The following is a 27,746-nucleotide window of genomic DNA, read 5'->3' as shown; positions in this document are numbered from 1 at the left end:
CTTTTATCCTACCATTTTGTCTTTTAAACTTCTGAGCATGTTTGTTTAGAATTACAGAATTTGTTGAATCAGCATTTTAACATTTAACCTAAACTTACTCTTTATGTCACACAATAAAGCATGTTAATCAAAAATTAGAAACTTAGTATTTTATCTTGCTTTGCACTTTGTTTTTGACCCAGCAGTTTTGTTTATTTAGCTGGTAGGTTCTGTTTTTATTCTAGAATTTCTTGCATATCAAAAGGCTACTAAGAGAACTAACAGCTTTGAGAACAAAATTTAAATATAAGTGCAATCCACACTTAAAAAAAGTCCCAAATGTTTTCTCTATATGAATGAAGAATGGAAGCTTCATTTATAAAACAAAAACAATTTATTAGGAAAAAAATTGTCAACTGTAAAAAGAAAAGGACACTTTGCTGTACACTTGAAACTAACACAATTTTGTAAATCAACTCTACTTCAGTAAAAAACAATGAAAAGGACAGTTTTTCCGGTCATAACCTGGTTCATAAACCTATTAGATGTAAGTAAAATTTGTATTGGCTATATTATGAGACTATGACCCAGCTATCTCTATAGAAAATTATAATACTACTAATTATAAATAGAATAGCAACTTTAAGGCATAGTTAATTAATTCTTTTTAGGCCTGTCATTCATCAAATCTTTTCTTTATTGTTTGAAACATTTTACACTAATCAGTGTTTCCTGGCTAATTTGACATTAAATTTGGTTTTAAACTGTAATGGTATTGAAATTTTAGTTCATCTTTTTAAAATTGAAATATAGCTGATGTACAATATTATGTTAGGTTATACAACATAGTGATTCAACATTTAAATACATTATGAAGTGATCACCATGGTAAGTCATCTAGTAACCATCTGTCCCCATACAAAGTTATTATGGTATAATTGATGATATGCCTTATGGTGTATAATACATCCCTGTGACTTATTTATTCTATAACTGGAGGTTTGTACCTCTTGATTCCCTTCACCTACTTCACCCATTCCCCCACCTCCCCTCTGGCAACCACCATTTGTTCTCTGTATCTATGAGTCTGTTTTCATTTTGTTTTGTTTATTTGTTTTGTTTTTTAGATTCCACACGTGAGATTATATGGTATTTGTCTTTTTCTGTCTGACTTATTTCACATATTTAGCTCATTGTTTAGTCAGGATTGAACCCTACACTTGAAAGAGAAGAATTATTGTTGAACTAGGAATTTAATTGAAACTTTATACTAAGCTGACTCCAAGTATGCAATTTTTCTGGAATTCTACATTTATACTTATGTAAATTTCTATTCCTTGAGATTGATGGGGACTTAGCCTCAGTTGGCATTTCATAATAGAAAAACATATATTTTGGCGACAGATTGATCTGGGTTTTAATCACAACTCCATCTCATAATAGTTGTGTGACCTTTAGTGACATTATCCCTCTGAATCTGTTTGCTCATTGTAAAATGGTGCTAATAATATCTACTGTGCAGGATTTTCAGTGAGCATTAAAGATAATATATGTATTGAAATAATAGAGTGTGTGTATATGCATGTAATTTGTGAATATGATGCTGGATTTCCTCTGGAAATATACTTCTATGATAATATTAGGAAAATGCTGAATAAGAAGTCCTAGGATACTAAACCTTTAGGACATTAAAATATATTGTAGGGAAGAACTTCTGAAATGATGGAGTAAGGAGCTTGGTGAACCTAACAAAAAAAAATTTAATTGGTGAAAAATTTAAAAAAACAACAACAAAAAACCAACCATATAAAGCTCTGAAAATTGTCCTAAGGGCAAAGGAGAAACTTTCATTCAAGAAAATCTACTAATCATCAAAATTAAAAACCTTGGTTCCTCAAAGAACACCATCAGAAAAGTAAAAAGACATCTTATAGAATGGGAGAAAATATTTGCAGCTCATATATCTGATAAAGGAGTTTTAACTGAAAGAACTCTTATAACTCAACAATAGAAAGACAATCTAATCGAAAACTGGACAAAAGATCTGAAAAGAGACTTCTCCATAGAAAACATATAAATGGCCAGTAAACACATAAAAAGCTGCTCAGTATCACTAGTCATCAGGAAAATGCAAATCAAAACCATAATGACATATTGTATCACATACACTAAGATGACTGTAATAAAAAGGACATGTAATAGCAATTATTGGCAAGGATGTGAAAGAATTGGAATCCTCATACACTTATGCTGGGAATGTAAAATGATGCCTCCACTTTGGAAAATAGTTTGGAAGTTCCTCAAAATGTTAAAATTGGAGTTTACCATATGACTTAGTAATTGTACTCCTAGGTATATACCCAATAGAAATGAAAATATACATCTACATATTCATAGCAGCATTTTTGATAACAGCAAAAAAATTGAAACAACCCAAATGTCTATCAGCTGATGAATGGATGAACAAAAGTTGGTAAAAACATAACATGGAATATTATTCAGGGATAAAAAGAAATAAAGTACTGATCAGTGGTTCAAAATGGATAAACCTTGAAAACATTAAGCTATGTGAAAGAAACCAGACACAAAAGCCAGACATATAATCTATAATTCAATTTATATGAAATGTCTAAAGTAGGCTATCTGTAGAGATAGAAGGTAGATTAGGGTTGCCTAGGGCTGAAGGGATTGGGAGAAAATGGGGCGTGACTGCTAATGGGAATGGGATCTCTTTTTGGGGTGATGAAATTGTTCTAAAATTGATTGTGGTGATGGTTGAGCAACTCTATGAATGTACTAAAAACCATTGAATTGTGTACTTTAAATGGATGAATTATGTAAATTGTATCTAAAGCTATTGAAAATAAGAAAATCTAGTAAATTTCAGTAAGAACAGAAAGAGTATGGCATTTGAGTGATGGCTGGTTCCATAACCCCTTTTCTACCCCCTGCTCCTTGTTACAGAACCTCTACCCTGGGCTGTTGCAGCCAAGAGGATGACCCCTTCCTCTCTCTCTAGCTCCAAGGCTGGGGCTATGCTTTCATTGTAGGAGAGGTACACTGCTGGAATTTCTCATCTGTCAGACCCCTGTGTTGTAGCAACTCTATTCCAGGCAAGCAGGGCTGAGAGGACCAGATCTCTCTTCCTCTACCCAGCTTTCATTTGGAATGTAGTAGTTCTACCCCAGGCATGGCAGACCAAGAATATTGGGGCCAACTGCCCTTGCCCCAGAACACCACGGGTTGCACTTGGTCACTTAGAGAGCAGGATTGTTGTTTTGGAAAAGTGGATCCTCACTCCCAACTCCAATGCAGTGGCACAGGAGTTCTGCCCAGGGGGTAGGCTGGCTGGCTGTAAGGGGAAAGAGCTCTGCAGCTCTGTTTAAGGGGACTGACCTTATTTGAAATAAGATGAGTGAAAACTGAAACAACATATCAAATCTTATAGGATGCAGCTAGCACAGTGATTAAGAGGAAAATTTATAGCTGGAGTCACTTGTATTAAAAAAAAATCCTCAAATTAATAACCTAACATTTCACCTTAAGAAACTAGAAAAAGAATAGCAAACTAAACCCAAAAGAAGTGGAAGAAAAGAAACAATAAAGACTAAAGCAGAAACAAAAGAAATAATAATATGGAATAATAGAGGACATCAGTGAAACCAAAAGTTGATTCTTTGGAAAGATAACTAAATTGATTAACATTTAGTTAGACTGACCAAGAGAAAAAGAGAGGAGACTCAAATTATTAAAATCATGAATGAAAGAGGAGACACAACTATTGACTATACAGGAATAAAAGAATTAAAAGAGAATATTGTGAACAACTATATGCCAACAAATTAGATAATTTAGATGAAATGGACAGATTTCTAGAAAGACACAAACTACCAAAACTGGTAAAGAAGAAATAGAAAATCTGGATAGACCTATAACAAATAAAGAGATTGACTTAGTAATCAAGAAACTTTTCTTAAAGGAAAGTCCAGGCCCAGAAGGCTTCACTGGTGAATTCTACTAAATGTTTAAGAAGAATTAACACCAGTTCTTCACAGATTCTTTCAAAAAAGAGAAGAGGAGGCAACACTTCCCCTCTCATTATGTGAAGTTAGTTTTATTACCCTGATAACAAACCAAAGACATAGCAAGAAAAGAAAACTCAGACCAGTATCCCTTTTGAGTATAGATGCCAAAATCCTCAACAATGTGCTAGCAAACCAAATCCAGCAATTTATAAAAAAGATTTTACACTATGATCAAGTGGGATTTATCCCATAATGTAAGACTGGTGTAACATCTGAAAATCAACTAGTTAATACACTTTATTAATAGAATGACAAAAACCAAATGATCATCTCAATAGACAGAGAAAAAATTTGATAAAATTCAACATTTTTCTTGATAAAGATGCTCAACAAACTAGGAGAAGAAAGGATCTTTCTCAACCTGGGAAAGAGCATATATGAAAAACCTAGAGCCAACATCAAAGTTAATGGTGAAAGACTGCTTTCTTTCCAAGATCAGGAACAAGACAAGGATGTATACTCTCACCATGTTTAGTCAACATTGTACTGGTGGTTCCAGCCAGGGCAATAAGGCAAGAAAAAGAAATAAAATACATTAATTTTGGAAAGGAAGAAGTAAACTATCTATTTGCAGATCATGTAATCTTGTATATTAGAAAATTATAAGGAATTCACACACACACAACTATTAGAAATAATAAATAAGTTTAGCAAGGTTGCAGGGTACAATGCAAGATCAATGCCAAAATCAATTGTATTTCTATACACCAGCAATGAACAATGCAAAGATGAAATAAAGGAAACAATTTCATTTATGATAGTGTCAAAAGGAATAAAGTACTTAGGAGTAACAACAAAAGAAATACAAGAATTGTATGCTGAAAACTAGATATCATCACTTAAAAAAATTAAATAAGACCTAAGTGAATGGAAAGACATTATATGTTCATGGATCATAAGAACTAATGTTATTACTTGTTAAGATATTAGTACTCCTCAAACTGATGTATAGATTCAGTGCAATCTCTATCAAAATCCCAGCTGGCTTTTTGGAGATACTGACAAGCTGATTGTAAAATTCATATGGAAATGCAGGAGACAGAATAGCCAAAATAATCTTGCAAAAGAAGAGTAAAGTTGGAGGAGTAACATTTCCCAATTTTAAAGCTTACTACAAGGCTATAGTAATCAAGACAGTGTGGTATTGGCATAATGTCGACATAGAGATCAATGGAAAAGAATTGAGAGTACCGAAATAAACCCCTACAATTATGTTTAATTGTTTTTGAAAAGGGTGCCAAGTTAATTCAAGTTAATTATATTAAAAGAGTAATATTTTTCAACAAATGGTGCTGAAAGAACTGGGTATCCACAAGCTAGAGAATGAATTTGAACCCCTACACAAAAGTTAAATAGTTTGTAGGCCCAAATACAATAGCTGAAACTACAAAACTCTTAGGCAATGATTCTTTAGGAGCCACAGCAAAAGCACAAGTGACAAAAAAATAGATACAATGGACTTCACCAAAATTAAAAACTTCTGTACTTCAAAGGATACTGTAAAGAAAGTGAAAACACAATCACAAAGTGCTAGAAGATTTTTGCAAATCAAGTGACTGATAAAGAACTTGTATTCAAAATGTATAAATGCCTCTCACATCTTAATAATAGAGAAATAACAATTAAAAATATGCTAAAAGTTTAAGTGGACATTTCTTCAAAGAATATATACGAATGGCCAATAGTCATGTTAAAAGATGTTCAAAATCATTAATCAGGGATATGCAAATCAAAACCACAATGAGATGCCTCTTCACACTCATTAGCATGATTATAATTAAAAAATGGACGGTAGCAAGTTTTGGTGAACATGTGGAGAAGTTGGACTCCTCACACTTTGCTGGTGGGAAGGTAAAAAATGGAAGCCTCTTTGGAAAAACATTTGGCAGGTTTTTAAAAAGTTAAACCTAGAGTGCCCATAAGACTCAGTAGTTTCACTCCTAGGTATATGCCCAGGAGAAATGAAAACATACATCCACATAAAAACCTGTACATGGATGTTCGTAGCAGCATTATTCATAATAACCAAAAAGTGGAAACAACCCAAATGTTTTTCAACTGATGAATGGATAAATAAAATGTGACTTATCCCTATGATGTAATATTATTTAGCAATAAAAATAAACAAAATACTTATACATACTATAACACAGATGAACCTTGAAAATATTATTCTTTGTGAAAGAAGTCAGTCATAAAAGGCTGTAGTTTATGATTGCATTTATATGAAGTGTCCAGAAGAGGCAAATCTATAGAAACAGAAATAAGAATGGTGGTTGCTCAGGGGCTGGGTGTGGAAATGGGAGAATGGAGAGTGGCAGTCGATGCATATGGCATATATTTTAGTGGGGACAACAGTGTTCTAAATTTAGACTGTGGTTATGATGGCACAATTCTGTGAATATACTAAAAACATTGAATTGTACACTTTAATTGAGTGAATTATATGTTACGTCAATTATATCTCAGTAAAAATAAAAAATAAAGTTACCATAATTAAGAATTGATATTGACAAAATAGAGAAATCAATGCAACAGAGAGTTCAAAAATAGCTATGAATATGTATGGGAATTTAGTATGTGATAAAGTTGCATGCATAAAGGAAAAAACTTCAGCTCTGAGGAAAAACATACTCATGTGTCTCCTCTCTCTACATGCAACGTTGCTCACACAGAACACTGGCAGTCACCAAGTGTGTGTAGATTTCCCCGCACCAAGCAATTCTGCCACACCAGCTACGTGTCCTACAATTGAACACACACACACACACACACACACACACACACACACACCCTCAGAGGCCAGTTGCAAGTGTTTCTGACCACCCGGCTATAAATTGGAGGTTTCCACAACTTCCTTCTCAGGTTCCATTAATTTGCTAAAGTGGCTCACAGAACATAGGAAAACAGTTTATTTACTAGATTGCAGGTTTGTTTGTTTTTATAAAAGTATAACTCGGGAACGGCATAGGGCAGGGTATGTGGGAAGACTCTCTGAGCTTCCATGCTCTCTGGGTATGCCATCCTACCGGCATCTCCAGGTGTTTCCCAATCCAGAAGCTCCTGGAACCCCATTCTTCTGCGTTTTCATAGAGGCTTCATTATGTAGGCATGATCGATTAAATCACTGGCCATTGGTGATTTTATTTATTTATTTATTTATTTATTTATTTATTTATTTATGCTGCATTGGGTCTTCGTTGCCGTGCGCGGGCTTTCTCTAGCTGCGGCGAGCAGGGGCTGCTCTTTGTGTTGGTGCACAGCTTCTCGTTGCTGTGGCTTCTCTTGTTGCAGAGCATGGGCTCTAGGCATGTGGGCTTCAGCATGGGCTCTAGGCATGTGGCACGCAGGCTCAGTAGTTGTGACCCGCGGGCTTAGTTGCTCCGTGGCATGCGGGATCTTCCTGGGCCTGGGATCGAACCCGTGTCCCCTGCCTTGGCAGGTGGATTCTTAACCACTGCGCCACCAGTGAAGCCAGCCATTGGTGATTGATTCAACCTCTAGCTTCTCTCTCCTCCCAGGAGGTTGGGGGGGTGGAACTGAAAGTTCCAACCTTCTAATCACATGGTTGGTTCCCCTGGCAACCAGCCCCCATCCTTAGGTTATCTAGGGTCCTTCCAAAAATCAACTCATTAACATAAAACTCAGATGTGGTTGAAAGGAATTTTGACACCCATTTCACCTTTATCACTCTGAAGCTATTTCGGGAACTGGGAGCAAAACTAAATAGTATAACAAAAAATGCCTTTATGACTCTTATACGGGAAATTACAAGGGTTTTAGGAGTTTTGTGCCAGGAACCATGGGTGAAGATCAAATATATATTCCTTATTATAAATCACAATGTCATACAATATGCCAAATCAATGTATAAAGATAGATTATCTCATAAATAGTTTTTAAATAACTGGCTATACATAAGAGGAAACAGTATAACTAAGTCCCTGCCATATTGCTTATATCAAACAAATTCTAGATTGATCAGAGTCATAAAAGAGGAAGATAAAGAGGGAGGAGATATAGGTATACATATAGCTGATTTACTTCATTGTACAGCAGAAACTAACACAACATTGTAAAGCAATTTTACTCCAATAAAAAAAAAAAGCACCAGAAGAAAAAGGGAATTTAAGTGTTTTATAATCTTGGAGCAAGGAAAGTACGACACAAAATCTAGAAGTCCCAAAGCAAATTATTGATAAATTTGATTACCTAAAAAATTTTTGTTTCTAAGAATGTAGTCAGAAGGCAAATGACAAATTGGCAATAATGATTTGCAACATGTATGACAAAGTGATTGTTTCCATAATTTGCAAAGGACTGTAATAAATCACTATGGAAAATGTGGACAATGTAATATAGAAATGGGCACATGAAAAGGCAGTTCACAGAAAAAGAAATACAGGTGGCTTATAAGCATATGAAAAAATGCTTAATCTTATTTAAAATTAAAGAAATGCACAGTAAAATAAGTTGATAATGCTTACCATTGGAAAGGTACGGGGAAATAGGCACTTCTGCTGTTCATGGTAGTTTACACAAGTTGGACTCTTTAGAGAGCAATTTGATAACCCTTGTCTAAAAATAGTTGTACATACCCCTTTACCCATCAAATTTATTTCTAGGAGTTTATTGAGTAGATATACTTGAATGTGCATGCAAAGATATAGAAGTACACATGTAAGGATGTATATTGTAGTATTGTCACTAGTAGAAAAAATGCAAATAACCTATAAATCTTAGCAGTAGGGGACTGGTTAAATTCATTTACAATGGATAAATTAATTCATCTAAACACTGGAGTGCTATGCAACTGAAAAAATGTGATGTGGAAAGGTGTTGAGACCTACTATGAATGAAAAAATAAGTTATATACTATGATCCTATTTGAATTTAAAATTGTATATAATATATATTTATATAAATAAAATTTTTATTATATAAAATATAGTTTTATTATATATAAAATTATATATTAAGATTTCTATAATTATGAAGCGAACTCTGAATAAAATGTACCTATGAGGATTGAGTTACCTTCTCTTTTTCTCAATTGCTTGATTTTTTACTACAAGGATAATATAGATAAACTCAAAGAATTTAATAGAATACTTAAATGTTTAATAATTAAAAGTAATGATTAAAAATAACTTTACAATGTATTATCACATATATAATTGGTGCTTTATAAATACTATGTTTTTCAGATAAACTTTGATTGGTGCCCATTGGTAATAATATATTCCATTTTGACTCTTTTACTTATTTAATTTTTTAATAACTAAAATTTGGTGTTTCTTTTTCTATGGATATGAATCTTACGTCAGTCAGTGAGTCTGTACTTTGATAATATCCAGAAATCTTCATTTGGGCCTCTTTGCTCAATTGGTCCTCATAGTGTTTCCTAACACATTAACAATATTCATGCTTATTTGCCATGGGAAAGTGTTTTTTGTTTGTTTGTTGGCTTGTTTTATTTGCAGTTTTTCAAAAATCTAATTGAATTTTGAATGTAATAGGTACACATAATACAAGATTTCGAAGATAAAAGGTTATACAGTGAAAAGTAAAATTTCTTTCTTCCCAACCTTTGGCCGCCAAGATTCTCTTCCCAGAGGCAACTCTAGTTACTACTTTCTTGTGATTCTGTGTAGCGATTCTCTCTACATTTACAGATATGCACACATACACACACACAAGAATTTTACACAAATAGTAAAATGGTAGCATATTAGATATACTGTTCTCTTTTTTCCCCCTATATTAACTTGTTTAATATGACGACATTAAAAAGCATGTTACTAATGATATGCTAATGCAGAAAATTTAAAGTCTTGTTTTGTTTTTGTTTGTTTGGTTTTACTTCCCAACTCAGAGGGCTTTCAGTTGGACATTGGATCGTTTATTTTATAGTAGAACATACCTTTTCCACCTCCTCTTTTGTTTTTAACTCCAAGATATAGCTTAGAGATCTTTCCATATTAGGATATGAAGAAGAGCTTCCTGCTTCTATTTAAAGTCATTGTGGATGAATCCTAATTGATTTAACAATCTTCTGTTGATGGCATGTTGGTAGCATGTTTAATATGATATTTAACTCTTATTTTATCTACTCAGTATTGTCTAGGTGCTGGGGATACATTGACGAGGACAAAAAATAAAAGACCATATTTTTATTGAGCTTGAGTTCAATGAGATAGACATTAATAAAAGACCTACTCAAATAAATGTGGAACTACAACTCTAATAAGTGCTGAGAAGATTCTAATAGAGGGAATTGATACACTCAGGGAGTAAAAGATAGCTTTTCCAAAAAACTGATAATTGAACTGATGTCTAAAGAAAGAATTATTAGTTTTGCATATTTTACAGATGAATTTTGTCCTGTAATATCTATATCCATTTCTTCTGTTTCTATAAGCATTCCTTTACTGGTGCCTCTATCTCATCAGCTTTTAAACATGCTTAAGTTTTTCACTTATTAAAAAAACCAAAACTCTTCTCCATCCCTACTCTTCTTTCCAACTACTGCCCTTTATCTCCCCTTCTCTTCTTACCAAAAAAAGTGTTGTCTAAACTTCCCGTTTCCATTTACTTATCTCTCACTAAATTAAGACAAAAAAGTACAGGCTTACTCCTCCTTTGACCTGTTCTAGTCTGGGTTGTAACAGATTTCATCATGGTCACCAGTGACTTCCATGTCTGGTGAACACTTGTTAGTCTCCATTTTGCTTGAATATTCTGTGACATTGGACATTGGACAGGTGGCATTGAAATGTTTTTTTAATCTTGGTTTTCATGACATTATCCTCTTCTGTTTTTCTTCCTCCTTTTCCAGTCTTCTTTGCTGACTTTTTCTTTTCTAAGTATTAAATTCTGGAGTTCCTTAGTCTTTATCCAAGGCTCTTTTCTCTTCCCATCAAACACTCTCAAGACAAGCTTCACATATCCCTAGATGATTCCCAAGCCTATATCTGACTTCTCTTCTGAGCTTTATACCAGTATGTCCAGCTGCCTCCTGTATTTTTCTACTTTATTTGTTCTTTGTTAATTCAAATATATTTAGGGTCTGTTATTTGCCAGGTATTCTACTGGTGCTGGGAGTCTCGTAAAGGTATTTTAATGGAATATGATCAAAACGAATTTATGATTTACAGTCCCTGCCAAAAACAAGCAAACAAGTAAATAAACAAACAGAAATAGCCAAAATAAGACCTTTTCTACTTCCGTTGTTCTCACTGAAGTACTGAAATGTGCCCAGTTCTTCTAGTCCAAAACCTTGGGATCAGTCTTTTTAAAAAAAATTTATTTTATTTATTTATTTTTGGCTGTGTTGGGTCTTTGTTGCTGCACGCGGGCTTTCTCTAGTTGCGGTGAGCGGGGGCTACTCTTCGTTGAGGTGCGCGGGCTTCTCATTGTGGTGGCTTCTCTTGTTGCGGAGCACGGGCTCTAGGTACGCGGGCTTCAGCAGTTGTGGCTCGCGGGCTGTAGAGCACAGGCTCAGTAGTTGTGGCTCACGGGCTTAGTTGCTCTGCGGCATGTGGGATCTTCCCGGACCAGGGCTCTAACCCGTGTCCCCTGCATTGGCAGGCGGATTCTTTTTTTTTTTTTTTTTCTTGTATCCTTAGTGTATTGTATCTATAGATCATATTGGCAAGAATTGATATCTTAACAATATTGAGTCATTTGACCGTTGAAATGGTATATCTCTCCATTTATTTAAGCCCTTTAAAATTTCAGCAATGTTTTGAAGTTTGTAGTACACAGGTCTTGCACCTTTTTTGTCAGATTTATTCCTAACTATATCATATTTACTTATAATATTATAAGTGGTATTTAAAAAATTAAGTTTCTTATTATTCACTTCTACTATATAGAAATAGAATTTCAATTTTGATGTTATATTCTACAGCATTGCTAAACTCACTTATGATTCTTGTAACTTTTTGTGGATTACATCAGATTTTCTGTATAAATGTTTCTTTTTTGTTGTTTTTTTTTCACACACACACACACACTGTATTTTATTTTTACAAGAGATAAATAAACTGACACCAAACATTGTAAATGGATGGCCACAACAAAAGCAACAGTGATTGCAATTACCAAACACGAAACACACTCATACTATGTCATAATATTGACATTCAGTCCAGTAATCCTCCACTGTAACAGGTCCTTTACTTTGCAGTGAAAATTGATTTGTATATTTTTTTGCCTCTGAGTCCTTGTGGGATTTTTTTTGTTAAATTCAAACAGAAAGTCACAAAAATTATAATCATCCTCATCAGTTCACTCAGTCCCATGTAATTAATTTTTTTTTCTCATCTTGATTTTTTGTTAGCACTTTTATGAATTCATCAGTTTTCCATTAGAGTTCTGAAGCTGCTTATTCATTCAGTTCAGCAATATAGTCAGTTACCAGAAACCTGTACTTGTCAGAGTATTTTCCATGAATTCCTTGAAGATGAAACCCTTTTATAGGAACAGTTTTGCAAAAGCATCAGAGTACACCCAGAACTGTCTGTAAATGACAAAAAACTTAAAAATGACCACGGTTAAAGATTTGATGAAAGTTCACAATAATGCAATTGACAAGGAAATTTAGTTATTTCTGAGATATACATTTTAAAGTAATAACTAGAATTATGACTTATAACATTATACGAGAACATATAAGATTTTTAGACATTTCATGTAATGTCTGAAACATTTATATTAACATATTTCCATACAAATAACCCAAAGAAAGTTTAGTATTAGTTGTTTTTTGTTTGTTTGTTTTTTAGACTGCAGGTTCTTATTAGTCATCAATTTTATACACATCAGTGTATACATGTCAATCTCAATCGCCCATTCAGCACACCACCATCCCCACCCCACTGCAGTTTTCCCCCCTTGGTGTCCGTACGTTTGTTCTCTACATCTGTGTCTCAACTTCTGCCCTGCAACCCGGTTCACCTGTACCATTTTTCTAGGTTCCACATACATGTGTTAATATACGATATTTGTTTTTCTCTTTCTGTCTTACTTCACTCTGTATGACAGTCTCTAGATCCATCCACATCTCAACAAATGACTCAATTTCGTTCCTTTTTATGGCTGAGTAATATTCCATTGTATATATGTACCACAACTTCTTTATCCATTCGTCTGTTGATGGGCATGTAGGTTGCTTCCATGACCTGGCTATTGTAAATAGTGCTGCAATGAACACTGGGGTGCATGTGTCTTTTTGAATTATGGTTTTCTCTTGGTATATGCCCAGTAGTGGGATTGCTGGGTCATATGGTAATTCTATTTTTAGTCTTTTCAGGAACCTCCATACTGTTCTCCATAGTGGCTGTATCAATTTACATTCCCACCAACAGTGCAAGAGGGTTCCTTTTTCTCCACACCCTCTCCAGCATTTGTTGTTTGTAGATTTTCTGATGATGCCCAATGAGGTGATACCTCATTGTAGTTTTGATTTGCATTTCTCTAATAATTAGTGATGTTGAGCAGCTTTTCATGTGTTTCTTGGCTATCTGTATGTCTTCTTTGGAGAAATGTCTATTTAGGTCTTCTGCCCATTTTTGGATTGGGTTGTTTGTTTCTTTAATATTGAGCTGCATGAGCTGTTTGTATATTTTGGAGATTAATCCTTTGCCTGTTGATTCGTTTGCAAATATTTTCTCCCATTCTGAGGGTTGTCTTTTCGTCTTGTTTATGGTTTCCTTTGCTGTGCAAAAGCTTTGAAGTTTCATTAGGTCCCATTTGTTTATTTTTGTTTTTATTTCCATTACTCTAGGAGGTGGATCAAAAAAGATCTTGCTGTGGTTTATGTCAAAGAGTGTTCTTCCTATGTTTTCCTCATAAGAGTTTTACAGTGTCTGGTCTTACATTTAGGTCTCTAATCTATTTTGAGTTTATTTTTGTGTATGGTGTTAAGGAGTGTTCTAATTTCATTCTTTTACATGTAGCTGTCCAGTTTTCCCAGCATCACTTATTGAAGAGACTGTCTTTTCTCCATTGTATATCTTTGCCTCCTTGGTCATAAGTTAGTTGACCATAGATGCGTGGGTTTATCTCTGGGCTTTCTATCTTGTTCCATTGATCTATGTTTCTGTTTTTGTGCCAGTACCATATTGTCTTGATGACTGTAGCTTTGTAGTATAGTCTGAAGTCAGGGAGTCTGATTCCTCCAGCTCCGCTTTTTTCCCTCAAGACTGCTTTGGCTATTAGGGGTCTTTTGTGTCTCCATACAAATTTTAAGATGATTTGTTCTAGTTCCGTAAAAACTGCCATCGGTAATTTGTTAGTGATTGCATTGAATCTGTAGATTGCTTTGGGTAGTATAGTCATTTTCACAATAATGATTCTTCCAATCCAAGAACATGGTATATCTCTCCATCTGTTGGTATCATCTTTAATTTCTTTCATCAGTGTCTTATAGTTTTCTGCATACAGGTCTTTTGTCTCCCTAGGTAGGTTTATTCCGAGGTATTTTATTCTTTTTGTTGCAATGGTAAATGGGAGTGTTTCCATAATTTCTCTTTCAGATTTTTCATCATTAGTGTATAGGAATGCAAGAGATTTCTATGCATTAATTTTGTATCCTGCAACTTTACCAAATTCATTGATTAGCTCGAGTAGTTTTCTGGTGGCATTATTAGGATTCTCTATGTATAGTATCATGTCATCTGCAAACAGTGACAGTTTTACTTCTTCTTTTCCAATTTGGATTCCTTTTATTTCTTTCTCTTCTCTGATTGCCGTGGCTAGGACTTCCAAAACTATGTTGAATAATAGTGGAGAGAGTGGACATCCTTGTCTCGTTCCTGATCTTAGAGGAAATGCTTTCAGTTCTTCACCATTGAGAATGATGTTTGCTGTGGGTTTGTCGTATATGACCTTTATTATGTTGAGGTTGGTTCCCTCTGTGCCCACATTCTGGAGAGTTTTTATCATAAATGGGTGTTGAATTTTTTCCAAAGCTTTTTCTGCATCTATTGAGATGATCATATGGTTTTTATTCTTCATTTTGTTAATATGGTGTATCACATTGATTGATTTGCATATATGAAGAATCCTTGCATCCCTGGGATAAATCCCACTTGATCATGGTGGATGATCCTTTTAATGTGTTGTTGGGTTCTGTTTGCTAGTATTTTGTTGAGGATTTTTGCATCTATATTCATCAGTGATATTGGTCTGTAATTTTCTTTTTTTGTAGTATCTTTGTCTGGTTTTGGTATCAGGGTGATGGTGGGCTCATAGAATGAGTTTGGGAGTGTTCCTTCCTCTGCTATTGTTTGGAAGAGTTTGAGAAGGATGGGTGTTAACTCTTCTCTAAATGTTTGGTAGAATTCACCTGTGAAGCCATCTGGTCCTGGACTTTTGTTTGTTGGAAGATTTTTAATCACAGTTTCAATTTCATTACTTGTGATTGGTCTGTTCATATTTTCTATTTCTTCCTGGTTCAGTCTTGGAAGGTTATACCTTTCTAAGAATTTGTCCATTTCTTCCAGGTTGTCCATTTTACTGGCATAGAGTTGCTTGTAGTAGTCTCTTAGGATGCTTTGTATTTCTGCGCTGTCTGTTGTAACTTCTCCTTTTTCATTTCTAATTTGATTGATTTGAGTCCTCTCCCTCTTTTTCTTGATGAGTCTGGCCAGTGGTTTATCAATTTTGTTTATCTTCTCAAAGAACCAGCCTTTAGTTTTATTGATCTTTGCTATTGTTTTCTTTGTTTCTATTTCATTTCTTTCTGGTCTGATCTTTATGATTTCTTTCCTTCTGCTAACTTTGGGTTTTGTTTTTTCTTCTTTCTCTAGTTCCTTTAGGTGTAAGGTTAGATTGTTTACTTGAGATTTTTCTTGTTTCTTGAGGTAGGCTTGTATTGCTGTAAAGTTCCCTCTTAGAACTGCTTTTGCTGCATCCCATAGGTTTTGGATCATTGTATTTTCATTGTCATTTGTTTCTAGGTTTTATTTTTGATTTCCTGTTTGATTTCTTCAGTGATCTCTTGGTTGTTTAGTAATGTATTGTTTAGCCTCCATGTGTTTGTGTTTTTTATGTTTTATTCCCTGTAATTCATTTCTAATCTCATAACGTTGTGGTCAGAAAAGATGCTTGATATGACTTCAATTTTCTTAAATTTACTGAGGCTTGATTTGTGACCCAAGATGTGATCTATCCTGGAGAATGTTCCGTGCGCACTTGAGAAGAAAGTGTAATCTGCTGTTTTTGGATGGAATGTCCTATAAATATCAATTAAATCTATCTGGTCTGTTGTGTCATTTAAAGCTTCTGTTTTCTTATTTATTTTCATTTTGGCTGATCTGTCCATTGGTGTAAGTGAGGTGTTAAAGTCCCCCACTATTATTGTGTTACTGTCGATTTCCTCTTTTAGAGCTGTTAGCAGTTGCCTTATGTATTGAGGTGCTGCTATGTTGGGTGCATATATATTTATAATTGTTATATCTTCTTCTTGGATTGATCCCTTGATCATTATGTAGTGTCCTTCCTTGTCTCTTGAAACATTCTTTATTTTAAAGTCTATTTTATCTGATATGAGTATAGCTACTCCAGCTTTCTTTTGATTTCCATTTGCATGGAATATCTTTTTCCATCCCCTCTCTTTCAGTCTGTATGTGTCCCTAGGTCTGAAGTGGTCTCTTGTAGACAGCATATATATGGGTCTTGTTTTTGTATCCATTCAGCCAGCCTGTGTCTTTTGCTTGGAGCATTTAATCCATTTACGTTTAAGGTAATTATCGATATGTATGTTCCTATGACCATTTTCTTAATTGTTTTGGGTTTGTTTTTGTAGATCCTTTTCTTCTCTTGTGTTTCCTACTTAGAGAAGTTCCTTTAGCATTTGTTGTAGAGCTGGTTTGGTGGTGCTGAATTCTCTTAGCTTTTGCTTGTCTGTAAAACTTTTGATTTCTCCATCGAGTCTGAATGAGATCCTTGCCGGGTAGAGTAATCTTGGTTGTAAGTTATTTCCTTTCATCACTTTAAGCATATCATGCCACTCCCTTCTGGCTTGTAGAGTTTCTGCTGAGAAATCAGCTGTTAACCTTATGGGAGTTCCCTTGTATGTTATTTGTTGTTTTTCCCTTGCTGCTTTCAATAATTTTTCTTTGTCTTTAATTTTTGCCAATTTGATTACTATGTGTCTTGGCATGTTTCTCCTTGGGTTTATCCTGTATGGGACTCTCTGCGCTTCCTGGACTTGGGTGGCTATTTCCTTTCCCGTGTTAGGGAAGTTTTTGACTATAATCTCTTCAAATATTTTCTCTGGTCCTTTCTATCTCTCTTCTCCTTCTGGGACCCCTATAATGCGAATGTTGTTGCGTTTAATGTTGTCCCAGAGGTCTCTTAGGCTTTCTTCCTTTCTTTTCATTCTTTTTTCTTTATTCTGTTCTGCAGCAGTGAATTCCACCATTCTGTCTTCCAGGTCACTTGTCCGTTCTGCTGCCTCAGTTATTCTGCTATTGATTCCTTCTTGTGTAGTTTTCATTTCAGTTATTGTATTGTTTATCTCTGTTTGTTCTTTAATTCTTCTAGGTCTTTTTTAAATATTTCTTGCATCTTCTCGATTTTTGCCTCCACTCTTTTTCCGAGGTCCTGGCAGGTGGATTCTTAACCACTGCGCCACCAGGGAAGCCCAGGAATGAATTTTTATAAGCAATATCTACAATGAAAGGGAAACGGCATCTTGATACATGAAAGTTTTGTTAAACAAGATTTAAAATTTTTTAAATCGAAGTGTTTTAGATTAAATTCTTTCAAATGTTCAAACAAAAACAAAAAGCAACCTGTACAGTCTCCATAATAAAATGTGTCCTTGTACACTTGTCCTGGGCACTTTGAAAGTGTCATAATTTTAGAAATTTGAGTGATAGAGGCAGCACTAAAAGGTTTCGTGAACCTTTTTTTCCCAAAAAAGAATACTTTCGGTAAAACACTTTACTGTTTTATCTGACTATACATTTACATTTTTGTTTTTCCATAAAAAGATTTACATTAACACTGTATTTTTACTGTAAAAAAATACATTTAGAGATATTTAACTTCCTGAGTGACTTCAGTCATAAATCGAACATGATTTAATGAGCAAATTCTAAAATTTTATAATGAAATAGCAAGTGTAGATGTATACCTGTATGCTCACTTATGATAAAACTCAAGATCATGTCACAGAACTTGCACTTAAGTTCTCTAAGAAGTTAAATAATATGATTTATCCCTAAACTTGACCAAAAGGTTTTCTCAAATGTTAGTAAAATGAATCACTGAATTTATATTTTCTCATTTATTAACAAAATACTGAGTCATTTCAGGCTGTCAACTTGAATGTTTTCCATTATATATACCAAAAATCTGATTCCCTAACAAGAAACTTCTTGCAATACAAAAAGATAACAGATAATTAAAATATTTGCTTCATAATACAACTAATCGATATAATACATCCGTTCCTCAATTGTCTAAAATGGTTAGGAATTGTGGCACTTTCTTTTGCATAAAACCCTTTCCTCTTCTTAAAACCCTGAGGTGAAAGGTTATTAATGTAATAAAACTAGAACCACAATTCTTCTCATTTCTGTATTGGACTGCAGTTAGGTTTAAAAAATTTTTTAAAGAAATGTGGCAACTTGTAAAGCTGCTCTATAGAGTTTTTTTAAGAAAACATTCCCAGAAACAACTTAAGAAAAAGGGCCTAGAAAGACCCTATGAAAACATCCTTTTAACACTTGTTAGTGTCGAGATGAGCACCATTTTCCATCTCTACCCCTGTCTCTTCTGTTATCATAGTCATGGCTCCAGCCATCGTGATTTCTCTCTTCATAGAAGAAATCATCTCTGTTTCCTCTGTAATGATGGTCAGACCCGTGATCAGTGTAAAGCTGTTCACGGCTATAATGTCTATCCACTATGTAGGGATGAGAATTCTGTCTGACTTTTTGCCCTGATAATGGTGTATCTTGGCACCACTGGGAGGTTGAAGACTGGTTAAAAGTATGATTATGTGACTGAACTGATGGGGAAAATCCTGGTTGATCCAGATGTGGAGAACCAAATTTCCCTCCATATGACATCTTTCTCAAAACACTGTTCATCACTGCTTGTCTCTGAAAATTTTCTGAAGAAGAAAAAGATCTTTGAATTATCGGTGCTGATGGAGTCATGTTATCCACTGTCCTTTCATACCTGCTAGGAGATGTGGAAGTAGGGCTTGAACTTCCAACATGATGCTGGGGATATGACAGACTGACCTCCTGTGAGGCCTGGCTACTTCCTGATCTAAACTGAATTTTGATGGGCCTTCCATAAAGTTTGATTCCGTTAAGCAGATTTATGGCATAAGGAACAGATACTTCATGTTTGAAATTCACAAATGCAAACTGCTTTGGTTTACCATCCTTATCTTTTGGAATTTTCACTTTTATTACTGGCCCAGCCTAGTGGAAAAGCTCGAAAAGCAGCTCCTCTGTCACTTTCGTTTCAAGGTTGCCCACAAAGAGAGTACGATCCGCTTCAGCTGCCACCGCCTCCATCTCAGCATCGCCCCCTCCCGAAAAAGTGGGATCAGTCTTGACTCATTTTATCTGAGCACTTTTCCAATCTCATCTAATCCAGTCCAATCCAATCCAATCTAGTCAATGTCATCTAACCCAGTGCAGTGTTACCAAGGTTGGCCATTCCACCTTCTAAGTATACACCCCCCCAACATCCTTCAGTGCATACACCCCACACCCCTTTTGCTCTGCTAAGACCCTAATCTAAGCTACCATCACCTCTTGAGTAAACTGCTCCAGTTCCTTCTAACTGGTCATACTGCATTCACTTTTGACCACCATCTGGCAATTTGCTACATGACTGCAAGTGTGATCTTTTAAAGTTTTCCTTAATTTCTCTGTGTCTCTGTTTCCTTATCTGTAAAATTGGGATAATGATAGCCCTTCCCTCATAGATTTGTTGTGAGGATAAAAAGAATTGTTATGTTAAAATACTGAGAATAGTGCCAGGCACCAAGACCTCAGTAAATTGTTATCGAGACCTTACACAGTGTTGCATTAAGCCAAGTAAAAGGTATGATTATGACAGAAAGAAGTTTATTAATAATAGATTTGAATGGAGTAATTATTAGCTCGTTTATACTTAATTGTGCTATATGTGTTCACATAAAAAATCTGCAACTCTTATAATGCGTGACCTTATTATGTGTAATTTTTTTCTTAATTAAAAGGCTAAGAAGCACCAGGCTTTTCTGGTAGAGACATGTGAAAATAACGTGAAAGAGTTGGAATCAATCTTGGACAGCTTTTCTGTGTCTGGCCAGTGGACATCAGGTTAGTTGAAGGTATAAAATGACAGATGCATCTGTCAATGTTCCAAAGTCACTGCATTTTGGGAATTCTGCAGATGCCTCTTATAGTCCCTCATCTCAACATGTTTTGATTTGATGACATGATAAGAGCAGTTCTCACAGCAGTCAGTTGGCCTAGCTGGCTAAGAAAGGGTGACGGACTGTGGACCTGCTGTTGTCCTCCCAGAACTTGATTTACAAGTGTTGGTGTCTGTATGATTGGACAGACAAGGGCTCACTTGCTGTGTTCTGAATCCAACTGAGAAAAAAGTCCTTACAGTATACCTGCAAGGGGAACAGATGTTTCCATCAAACCGAGCCAAATTCTGAGGCAACCTTCAGCAACTTAAAGGTCATGCATTCAAAAGGTTATGTAGGACACAGGCTGTAACACAGTGCATATTCTACACTATTGCTTTCTAGGCTGGTTTTCTCCTTGATTTCCTACTACCGTATACATACTCTCCAGATAAAAGTGCTTAGGTAAAATGTTTTGGTTTTAGTATTAGCCCACTTACTATGATAAAGAACTATAAAGATTATATATTGGGTAGGCATATTTTGGGAACTAGCAAAAGCATTAGTTGGCTAATGAGTTCCATCCATTCCATGATTTCTACTTCCTTAATTTTTTTGTGTGTATGCCATTACGTGTGCTATAGTAGCTTTGACATAAATACTTTCACTTTTCTACCTGTTTTCTTTTGCCATACTGTCAGCCTCAAATTATTTAGTTGCTTTCTAACTCAGTTATATTTTTCAAAAAAGCATATAAAATTAAATTCCTTACACCTTAAAATAGCTTGAAGACTCTGTTTTTCTAAAGGAATCAAACAGATATTTGGCAAATGAGTTCTTTAGGAAACACTTAAGTTCAAAAAGTTTGTTGTCCTCAAAAAAGCAGAAAGATATGAACAAGGCCTATTTTCACATTATGGATCTGCAGATTTCTGTTGGTGAACCATTAGAAATTTAGTGTGATTTGCTATTATCTATTTTTAACTTTGTTTTTATTTAAACTTTTTCTAAAAGCATTAGTGTTTTCATGGTTTGTTACTGTGGAAAAATCAAGGTGTATACAAGTGACATAAAAATATAGATATCCACTTTTTAATTGTATTTGCTAAAGCTTTGGGGTATAAAATTTTTTTTGCAGTGGTACTGTTTTATTATTGAGATGTATCATTGTTTAATGGTTTTAGGATCTTTAAAAGTTGTTAAATTATTATCATAGCATATCTTAATGCTTCAATATTCAGAGTTGAATTAGAAAAGCTAAGAATAATGAGGTCATGTCTCCTTTGAGGTTTAAAATTCGTTGATAATAAAGCAACTCATAAGTTATTACTAAACCTATAAAAAAAGAATTGTCTGCAGTGGAAGTGGAGAGTCTTAACCATTGGACTGCCAGGGAAGTCCTAGTAACAATCCTTTTTGAATGTCCTAGTTTCCCATATATATATGCACACCCTATATATTACAGAGAAAGTGTTCCTGGGAAAGGGACTGTGTGCTGAATTAGTGATTTTTGTACTGTTATAGTGGTCTTTGTTTCCATATTGTGCTGGTTATTCACTTTTTACTTGCCCTAGAATCATTCTCCTATGGTCTCTGTTTTGCCTTGTAGAGGCTGACCTCTGTGGACTGCATGATCTGGGCTCCTTTGCCCTCTGGCTTTGGGGTTGGAATTGGACAGTGGGTGCACCAGCAGGAGATTAAGAGGGTGGAGGAAGAAAGGAAAGCAAAGAAAGTCAGGGTGTTTATTTCCCCTGCTCCCTCTGCTCCAGTGCATTCCTGGCGGTGGTTTCATTTTTGGCAGCTACAGCTTCTGTCAAGTTGGGTCCTCTTCCACAGCTGTGGCTTGTGTTGGACTATGGTAACAACGTTCCTTCCAGTTGACCCCCCTAAGCCATGGTACTGGTTTTCCAGTCTTGCTGGTTCTTGGTGCCTCATCATATCTTTTTGGTTCTCTTAACCTGTTCACATTTCTGTAAATATCTTCATTAAATTTTCTTCCAGTGAACTCTTCTGAGTATGCCATTTCTTCCTGCTGATACCCTTACTCATTCACATACCTGCTTCAGACTTGATTTTATTTTTGCTCTTGGCTTCCATGAAATAGCCCTGTATAACTATAATGGACTCCCTTTCTGCTCATACCACCTCAGGTTGGGTTTTTGTTACTCAACAAAGAGGGATATAGTTAATAAACCTTATTGCTCAACATGTTATGGAAGCGCCTGAACAATTGAGATTGCCTTACTGCATCAGACCTGACTTCAACTACACAAAGATGACCAAATAATTTGTTCCCCTGAAATGAAGTAATTAAAAAACTTATCTTAGGATAATTCAAGGGTGTGTGTGTGTGTGTGAGATGGTTTATATAAACATGTATATATCTCACAGTATATATGTCTTTAAGAAAAAATCTATTTCAAATAGAAATATTCTTACTATGTGATGGTAGCACAGCTTTAGAATTTGTTACAAAATTAATTTTGTTACCTTGGAAAGGGTTTTCCAGAGAGATCCTCTGTTTTGTAGTTATGGCAAGTAGGCCATAGTACCTTACCCCCTTTTATTACCTCTTCATACCTTTCAGTTCAATATATACTCTACCTACCGCCCCCGCTCCCCTCCATTTCAGGAAAAATAATCCATGGTAGAAATTTAGAGGGATGGTTACAAATTTTTCTTTTTTTTCTTTGACTTGCTCTTTAAGATGGTAGGAATGAAAGCTAATTTTCTGAATGAATTTTAGTCCAGGGTTGACAGCAGTTGCCAGGTGTTCTATTTCCTGTCTTCTTCAGATTTTGTGGTCTTCTACATGAAGAGATCTTTCTGAAGCAAGAGTAACTCATCAGTTTATCTTCATGTAGCAGATAAGGCGAAGTTTCAGTTAGTCTAAGACATTCAGGAATTTATTTACTTAGAGGATTTAACTTGATCTTTACACCAGAAATCAGTGTGACAGTTTACACCTTGTTTCCTAGTGCCTCCAACACCTCCTCCCCCTCTTCTGCTTCCACCTTGTTCCCCTTCGGTCTCTTTCTCTAAAGCCATCAGAATGAGCATTAGAAAACCTAAATTAGAGCCTGTCATTCCTTTCCTGTAAAGCTTGCTGGGCTCTGCACTTTGCTAAGAGTAGAAACTGAAGTGCGGGCAATGACTTGCAAGACCCTACATGGTCTACCCCTGTATTTATCACTTCTTTGTCCTCACCTCCTACTACTCTCCCCATCCCTCTCCCTGTTTGGGCCACTCTGTCCTCTGGCTGTTTCTTGACCATACCAAGCAAGATCCTGCCTTGGGGGCCTTTGTGTTGACCATTGCTTTTACCTGAAAAGTTCCTCACCTAGATATATCAGCATAGCTCTCTTTCTTATCTTCCTTGAATCTGTGCTCAAATCTCACCTTCTCCTTGAAGCTTACCCACCACCCAGTCCCATGCTGCTTGCCTCCCTACCTCTCTCTCCCTTTTCTGCTCTACGTTTTATCCCATGGCACTTATTGGTGTCCAACATTTCTAACAGACTATGTGGTGCATTTATTATTATATCTGCATTGTCAGGGTTCTCCAGAGAAACAGAACCAATAAGATATATATAGATACACACAAGAGGAGATACATTATAGGAGTTGATGCACATGGTTATGGAGGCTAAGAAATCTCGTGATCTGTCCTCTGCAAGCTGAAGAACCAGGAAAGCCAGTGATGTAATTCAGTCTGAGTCCAAAAGCCTAAGAAACTGGGGGCCACTGGCATAAGTTCTAGAATCTAAAGGCTCAAGAACCAGGAGCAGGATGTCTGAGGGCTGGAGAAGATGAAAATCCCAGCTTAAAAAAAAAGAGAATTTTCCCTTCTACCTTTTTGTTCTGTTGGGGTGGGAGGAGGAGGGGATAGGAGTAGGGGGTGGATAAGGGAGGCCAATGGATTGGATATCACCCTCCCACATTGGTGAGGGCAGATCTTCTTTACTTAGTCTACTGATTCAAATGCTAATCTGTTCCAGAAACTCTCACAGACACACCCAGAAATAATGTTTTACTAGCTATCTGGGCATATCTTTAGCCCAGTCAAGTTGGCACATAAAATTAACCATCACAATATCCAAGCTCCATGAGGGCAAGGATCTTTGTCTCTTTTATTTACTAAAGGATTTTAAGCAGGTAGAATAGTACTTGGCACAAAGGAGGCACTCGAGTATTTATTGAATATGAATGAATGAAAAAGCATGAATGAATTGATAGGTTGAAGTTCTATTTTAAATTATAGTTTTTGAGGTTGTAAAGGTAGTCATGGAATCTCTTTCAAAATTTTAGCAGCCCTTTGGGTAGTAATCCATAAGGAGTCACCAGGAAGATTGACTTTCCATCTTCATTGGAAAAGATGTACAGTCTTTCATGGTTTATAGAAATGTCACCTTGATTGCCTACTTTTATTAGACAAGGTAGCCTCAATTTACTCAACTAGGGACATTTATTTCCTATTTCTGCATTCTACTTTCCACTAAAACTGACACACTACAGCTGCTCATATTTCTTTTGATGGAAATTCTTAGAGTGTGTATGGGGAGAAATCCTTTCCCACTTTGAACCCATGTAGTCTTTCTGCCTCAAGTGTTTCTTCTACTATAGTTTTACCTCTGCCTGAGGATGTTAGCAAACATACAGAATGTGACTTTTCCTTCATTAGATTCATGAAAGAAAGTTTTTCTTCTGACTCAATCTTGGATCCTCCTTAGGGTGCTTGACTTTTGTGTCGACTGAGACAGAGCCCCTCCAACCCTCTTCAACCTTTCCTTCCTTGAGGAAATCATTTGTAATACTCCAGATGTATTCTTTTTCTTTCTACTGGAGAGGCTGAAGCACCCTAGGAAATAATAGCAACAGCATTTGATGCCTTTAGGTATGTGCATATCACCCAGGAATTGGGCAGTTTCAGGGACTGTTCTTAGGAAAATCAGGACAACAAATGGTACTTTTCCTCTCCTCGCTCCTCCTTTCTATCCTTAGTAAAGGATTATTGCCTAGATCTAGTATCTTCTTGAGAATTTTAATTGTCCTTGTGAACCCTGTGGCTGGTACCTTTTAATTAGAGGTTCATGGTTTACTGAGAAGTTGAGGATGCCTGCAGCACACAGGTCTCCTTTGGTGTCACTTGCCAGTTTCTTCTCTCTTGCTTCCCTCACCTCCCAATTCACTGAGGTTTACAAACCAAATGTGTCCTAATTCATCATGCTTATAGCTTTGGTTTGTGAAATCCAAAGAAGTGACTGCACTAAGAGGGCTCAGCATTTCTAATGAGATCATTAACTAATCACACAATTAAGGTGGCTGAGAAATCAGGAGTCCCAGGAGAGGCAGTCTGACTCCGAAGGCCTGAGAAACAGGAGACCCTGGTGTAAGTTCCAGTCTGAGGCTGAGTCCAAAGGCAGGAGAAGACTGATGTCCCAATTGAAGATAGTCAGGCAGAGAGAAAGAATCCTTTCTTACTTAGCCTTTTGTTCTATTTGGGCCTTCAGTGAGTTAGATGAGGCCCACCCACGTTGGGGAGGGCAGTCTGCTTTACTCAGTCTACTGATTCAAATGTCAGCCTCATCCAGAAATAGCCTCATAGACACACCCAGAAATAATGTTTAACTGAATATCTGGGCCCCTAGCCCAGTCAAGCTTACACATAAAATTAACCACCCCTTTTTCTCCCTCCTGCAAACCCCTCATAACCACCATTCTACTTTCTGTTTCTATGAATTTGACTACTTTAGGTACCTCATATAATGGAATCATATATTATCTTTTTGTGATTGGCTTATTTTACTTAGCATAATGTCCTCAAGGTTAATCCATGACATGGCATATGACAGGAATTCCTTCCTTTTTAAGGCAAATAATACTCCATTGTACGTATTTATCACATTTTGTTTATTCATTCATCTGTTGATGGACCATTGGGTTGCTTCCACCTCTTGGCTATAGTGAATAGTGCTTCTGTGAACATGGATATACAAATATCTCTTCAACACCCTGCTTTCAGTTCTTCTGGATATACACCCAGAAGTGGGATTGTTTGTCCATCAACTTTTATCACAGAACTTGAGTATACTCAAGTGAGAGTCCTGTGGGATGTCCTGTATTCTAGATATACTCTTTCTTACCACCAATTTTCCCTTGGTAAGCAAGACCAATTGTCTTGGTATAGAAGAACCTTCTTTGCTCTTTGGTTTCCTGGCATGAAGAGCCCAGAAATGACCAGGTGACAGTGTCAGCTTCCATTTTTAATGGAACCATTGCTGTGTCCCATGGTGGAAGCATTTCTTCCTTGGGAATTAAGACTTAGACCAATAGAGCCCACAATTCCTGGGATGGGAAGCAGACATTTCACTGGTGGATCATTAGGTGTAATATAAGCCACTCCCATTTCCAACATTTGATTCCTGGACCTGTGATTCCTGGCTATGGGAGAAACATACCATATATTGATTGCTGACTCAGAGCACAAACTGTATCTTGGAGGATATTATCCGTGTCCCACAAAATGTTGCCATCCAGCCAGTGCTATGAATCTTCAAAAGGCCATTATACTATTCTGTATGCCAGCTACTTCAGAGTGTTGGGAGACATAGTAAGACCAGTGAATTCTATGAAAATGAGCCAATTTCCATACTTCATTTGCTATGAAATGAGTTCCTTGGTCAGAAGCAATGCTATGTGGAATACATAATGGTGAATAAGACATTTTGTAAATTCATGCATGACAATTTCAGCAGAAGTAGTATGGTCAGGGAAGGAAAATGTCTTTCTAGAGTGTCTACCTTAGTAAGAATGAGCATTGATTATTCCATGATGGAAATGACTTAGTATAATCAACTTGCCACAGGGTGACTGGCTGTGCCACTAGAGAGTGGTGTCATATCATGGATTCAGTGTTTGTCTTTGCTATTGGTGGATTTGGCACTTAACAGGAGTTGTAATCCTATCAGCCTTGGTGAATGGAAGTCCATGTTGCTGAGCCCATGCATTACCTCTATTCTTGCTGCCATGACTCCTGTGTTGTAGGAGCAACAAAGATGAGCAAGGACAAAGGTGGCTGGGAAAATATGCTAGCTGACATCCACAGAATACTTCATCTTGTCCTCCTGATTGTTAAGATCCTCCTCTACTTAAGTTGATCTGGGCACAGTGACCATCTGGAGAGGTCTGTCCACACACTTTTGCCCAGACCACCTTGTTACCAGTTTTCCAATAATGTTCTTTTCGAATCCCTGACCATTAGCCAAACTGTTAGCTACTACCTCCAAATTAGTGTATATTTGTAC

The 27,746-nt window shown here is 36.1% G+C and overlaps 2 protein-coding genes across 11 annotated transcripts in view; one reads left to right on the top strand and one right to left on the bottom strand.

Annotated features, from left to right (window-relative positions):
• CCDC171 (coiled-coil domain containing 171) overlaps positions 1–27,746 on the top strand; it is a 364,663-nt gene that overhangs the window by 100,406 nt on the left and 236,511 nt on the right. For all 10 annotated transcript variants that reach the window (XM_059924676.1, XM_059924681.1, XM_059924684.1 and 7 more), the window contains one exon: positions 20,305–20,407. In XM_059924676.1, coding sequence (XP_059780659.1) covers positions 20,305–20,407 — 103 coding nt within the window. The remainder of the gene's footprint in view (positions 1–20,304; positions 20,408–27,746) is intronic.
• LOC132367821 (RNA-binding protein 7-like) lies at positions 18,803–19,624 on the bottom strand. The gene is given in 1 exon segment (XM_059926414.1): positions 18,803–19,624. A coding segment is annotated over 1 exon segment (801 nt). The 5' UTR covers positions 19,613–19,624; the 3' UTR covers positions 18,803–18,811.

This window comes from Balaenoptera ricei, chromosome 6 (genome assembly GCF_028023285.1).
Source record: "Balaenoptera ricei isolate mBalRic1 chromosome 6, mBalRic1.hap2, whole genome shotgun sequence".
NCBI lineage: Eukaryota > Metazoa > Chordata > Mammalia > Artiodactyla > Balaenopteridae > Balaenoptera > Balaenoptera ricei.
The sequence above is the reverse complement of the archived record's forward strand: the minus strand, read 5'-3'. Positions and strand labels throughout refer to the sequence as shown.